The following is a 4570-nucleotide window of genomic DNA, read 5'->3' as shown; positions in this document are numbered from 1 at the left end:
CTCAGGGAGAGAGGCGGGGTTCAGTGTGTAGGAGGCGGGCCCTCAGGGGTGGGTTTCAGTGTGGGAGGCGGGGCCTCAGAGTGAGGAGTGGGGCTCAGTGTAAGAGGTTGGGGTAGGATTTGGGGTAAGGGGCATGGAACAGGAAAGGGAGAGGGCAGTGTCTGCAGATGCCACGCCTTTTGTGGTGGGGTCATGGGTTCAGAGCAGGGGCCCTGGCTGTGACCTTTCCCTTCCCCATAGCTGAGCCCAGGAAGTGCGTCCCATCAGTGGTCGTGGGTGTAGTGGGCATGGGCCATGTGCCTGGCATCGAGAAGAACTGGAGCACGGAGCTTAATATCCAAGAGATCATGACGTGAGTGGGGCAGGGCTGGGGCAGGGGAGGAGAGGGAGCCTGGGAGAGGGCTGACCTCGGGGAGGTGGTGCTAGGCAGGGCAGACCCCCACAGGGGCCTGGCTGAGGGAGCAACACCTACAGCTGCCTGTCCCCCTCTTCAGCGTGCCGCCACCCTCCTTCTCCAGCCGAGTGGCCCGGGTGGTGGTCAAAGCGACTTTCTTCGGCCTGGTGGGCTACAGCCTCTACTGGCTGGGCCGCCGCACAGCAAGCCTGGCCCTCACACTGCCTGGGGCTCAGAACTGTCTTCAGAGAGTGTCCACCATGTTATCCATGAAGTAGGGGGCGGCTGGCCGGCCCCACCGAGTGCTACGAGTGCCCACTACCCAGGTGTGGTGGGTGCCAGCCCCTGAATGGCACTGGGCAGCCAGCCTCTTGTTACCTGCAGGGCCTGGCCCAGGCTGACCTGCCTTTCCCATCACTGAGGCCTCACCAGTCCCAGCCCTTTTGACAGAGGGGTTCCGAGCCCAGGCTCCCTGCAGCCCTGCACACAGGAGGCCATGCTCAGGGCATGGGGTGGAGGGGGGGGTGACAAGGCCCAGCTGTGGCGCTGCCCCAGCTTCTAGCTCTGAAGCCACAGGGCATTTGGGCTGCCGCTGGCCCCCACCTCACTGTGCCTTCTGGTGGTACTCAGCCTTGGGGGCTCTGAACCACCAGCAGGGCCTGGTTTGCAGGGTTCCCTCCAGGGTTCCAGGCCAGGCACGTTTGGGAAGGGCAGGCTGAGAGGCGCCACCCCGCGCCAACCAACTTGGCCAGCAGTGGCCCTGATGGCACATCTGCCGATAGTGCCCATGGCCTTGGCTTTTTAAAATGACAATTTCTTGCTCAGGTAATTTTAACATAGACAAAACAGGAAAGCAGATGTTGGAAACGTGAGCCTTAAATCTGGTTGGGACAGTGAGGGAGTCTTGTTTGGGTCCTGTGGGGCTAGCCAGCGGTCCCTCCACAGGGCTGCTCAGTGCTGGGCTTGGCGGAGCATGAGGGGTGAGCTTGCTGGGTGCCTACTGCAGGCAGCTGACCCTGGGGGTGTCTGGGGTCACAGCACCAGCCTTGTCTCTCCTGGGATCTTGTTCATGAAGCATCCATGGGCAGCTAGAGGGCAGGCCATGAGGGAACTGTTGATTCATTGTTGAACCAAATCAAGTCTGGGGGATATAGGGGGGGTCTTGCCCCAGCCATTCCCCCACGTCATTCATACACAGTATGCACTTTCATTGCAAAATTAAAGTCTACTTTTGGAAAACTTGCCTGGTGAAATATGTTAGAAATGGCACTTAAATCACAAAGGGCTGACCTCCCTGGGCACACATGACCACCAGTCCACTCTGCCAGACCTCAGGGCAACCCATGCCAAGCCTCTGACTGCCTTAGCATACACCTGTGGGAGGGGCAGAGGGGAAGCCAGCTCGGCTGACAGCTGGAGGACACTGCCATGTCCACACCTTCAGGAAGCCTGGCCTCCTGTGTCCTGCTGCCTTCCTGTTCTACATCTCTGCCACAGGCCTAGCCCTGGTGCCCCATCACACATTGGTGAGGGCCCACCTCCCTGACTGCCTCTGTCTCTGCAGATCACAGTTGTGACACTGCAGCCCCAAGGTGGATAGAGGGCAGGGAGAGGAACCAACCTGTCCTGTCCTTTAAAGTTCTAGGGTCACTGAGCCCTATGAAAGTCAGCTGCACCTCAGCATCACCTGGGGAGGAGGGACAAAGGCTAGGTGATCAAGTCCTGCTGCCTGCCTGAGTATTGGGAGGGGCAGCCCCAAGGCTGGTAGAGACCCCCAGACTCCTGCTGGACTGCTGGCAGGAAGCACTGTCTAGAGCTGAAAGGTGGAAGATGGAGGCAGCACCATGCTGGTGGACTCCAGGAGGAAGGTCTAGGGGTGAGAAAGAGGCCTATACTGCTGAGGACAGACAGGGCTGGCCCACCTGCTGGGCTGGGTCCTGGAGTTGCCTGCCTACTGAGTTGTGGAGATGTGTCCTTTGAGGTGGGGGTTCCATTTGCCCCAGAACCTGAGGGCATGTGGGTGGGCTCCCTATCCCTGCAGGGAGGGGCTACTCTCAGATCTTGATGGACAGCCTGGGAGTGTCCACCCATGTGTATGTCATCCAGCCCATGGGAGGCAGCATGCCGTGCTGAGTGATCACCTCAGACCAGGGTCTACATAACACTCTTCATGGAGGAAGCCCAGAGCAGCACTTGGGGTGACTAAATCACCTGTGTCCTAGAGTCAGACTCACATTCCGTGCTCAGGTCCACAGAGCTCACGGATCACCTAAGTGCATGTCACTGAGGGACTTGATGTGCTGGCCATGTGTCCAGGGCTACTAGCCCAGAGCCTGGTGGGGAACAGCAGGGCGGGGCTCCTAGGAGCCTAGTGTTGAGATTTCCTAGTGCTACTTGGCACTCACACCTAGAAAAACCACCAGGATTTAATACCCCCCCCCACCTCCAGCATCTGGTGGGTTCGAACCGCGTACCTTAGGGATTGCAGCACAGCTTCTTGCCACTAGGCCATCAGAACTCCCTGTGGACTGAATTTTTTAAGTAAATAAATGAGCATTTAGAGGGGCACAGCCTGTAATCTGTGGACAGAGAAGGCTGGATCAGGGTGACTTGGTAAGACACTCCTACTGCGGCCATACCAGCCCACAAACACCAGGTGCCTTGTGTCATGGCATGGTGACAGAGCTTCCTTTGCCCAGGTGCCCCAGGACATTAGAGCTGCTGCCCCCCTCCAAGCGACCTCTGGCTCTGTTGAAAGGTTCCAAGGGCTTCCCATGGTCTTACCAACCCGAAGCCCGATGGTGAAGGGCATCAGTGGTCAGTGAGCCAAGCTACCCATGGCACCTGCGCGTAAGGGGATGGAGACTGGTGACAAGGAGGGCAGGACTCCTATCCCCATGCCTGCACACCCTACCTGGACTGTGGCCGCACCATCCTCAGGTGCAGCCTTGAGCTCATGGGTACTGGTTGGTGGTACAGCAACTGTACCCAGGCTGACCTTGACGGGCTGAGGCCACAGCACAAAAGGGACCCAATGTGCCTGCACTGGTTTCCAGGGTCCAGACCTCAGACCCTGCACTACACCGTGCTGTGCATATGCACAACCTCCCTGTTCTAACATTCCCTCCAGGGGCCGCACATCTGACATCTGACTTTTTAAAAGTTCAAGCTGTGATGCCCTTGAGCCCTTCTTACAGGTCAGGGCAGGGTCGGTGTGTCCCGCCCTCACACCCTGGTCACTATCATATGGCCACAGCCAGACTGGCTCACAGATGAGGAAGCAGGCTGATAACTATGGTCCCTGGGAATGGATAAAGGAGGAGGACCATACACCCACTGTTTGTGGGATGCCTTCTCGAATGAAGAGGACGCTGCCCTACGCTGGCTTGCTGGATAGTTAAAACTATCACATGTGTCCTGGGCTGGACCTCTGAGGTGGCCTGTGGACCGCAGAGCAGACACTCATGAGCTAAGGGGCTCCCCAGTCCGACCTAGGTTCAAGAGTGGGATGTGACCGAGTGACATGCCCCCTAAGGACCCTGTGACCACCAAGGACACCACCAGACCTTGGACCCAGCTAGCCTCATCTGTCCCTGGACTGTAGGGCGGACTCGCAGCACATCCTCCTTCCTGTCTGCTGACCATGGCTCACTCCTTGAGTCCAAGCTCCCTCGTGGAACTTTGGGGACACCGCTGAGCACACCACCCTCTCCTAGAGGTCACGCACAGACTAGTCACTGTCAGGCTGTCGCTTGTGGCTGCCCCCGTAATGGTCACCCTCAACAGTGGCCCCACTGTCCCCATCAGCCCCTGGCTGCTTGTGACTGCATCAGAGTCTGGACCTCCACTAGTGCAAGTCAGACGGGCCGCAAAGCCAGGGAACAGACAGACCGCGCAGCCAATAAGGACCCAGAGTCGGTGGGCGTGGCTGCGGCACCGCCCCTCCTGCGATTGGCTCGGGTCGTGCTTCGGCCGGGAGGGCGGGACTTCCGGGCAGAGGCGCCGCGAATGGCGGCGCTCAGAGCTGCGCTCGGGTCTTCTCTCGCGGCCACCCGTACGGTGTCGCTGCCCCTTGGCCGCCGCCGCCGCGCGCCCTGCTCGGCCTCGGCCTCGGCCATGGAGTCGGCGCCGCGCTGGCTGGCGGGGCTGCGCTTCGACAACCGCGCGCTGCGCGAG

The 4570-nt window shown here is 59.6% G+C and overlaps 1 protein-coding gene and 1 pseudogene across 1 annotated transcript in view; both read left to right on the top strand.

Annotated features, from left to right (window-relative positions):
* Nucleotides 1-672, top strand: part of TRABD (TraB domain containing) — a 5882-nt gene extending 5210 nt beyond the window's left edge. Inside the window, exons 8-9 of the mRNA XM_006888113.1 lie at nucleotides 241-352; nucleotides 495-672. Coding sequence (XP_006888175.1) covers nucleotides 241-352; nucleotides 495-672 — 290 coding nt within the window. The remainder of the gene's footprint in view (nucleotides 1-240; nucleotides 353-494) is intronic.
* A 3730-nt stretch (nucleotides 673-4402) lies between these two features.
* Nucleotides 4403-4570, top strand: part of LOC102846652 — a 5874-nt pseudogene continuing 5706 nt past the window's right edge.

This window comes from Elephantulus edwardii, unplaced genomic scaffold (assembly GCF_000299155.1).
Source record: "Elephantulus edwardii isolate Elephantulus edwardi_28Jun2011 unplaced genomic scaffold, EleEdw1.0 scaffold00064, whole genome shotgun sequence".
In the NCBI taxonomy this organism is placed as follows: domain Eukaryota; kingdom Metazoa; phylum Chordata; class Mammalia; order Macroscelidea; family Macroscelididae; genus Elephantulus; species Elephantulus edwardii.
This window is presented reverse-complemented; position numbering and strand designations above follow the sequence as displayed.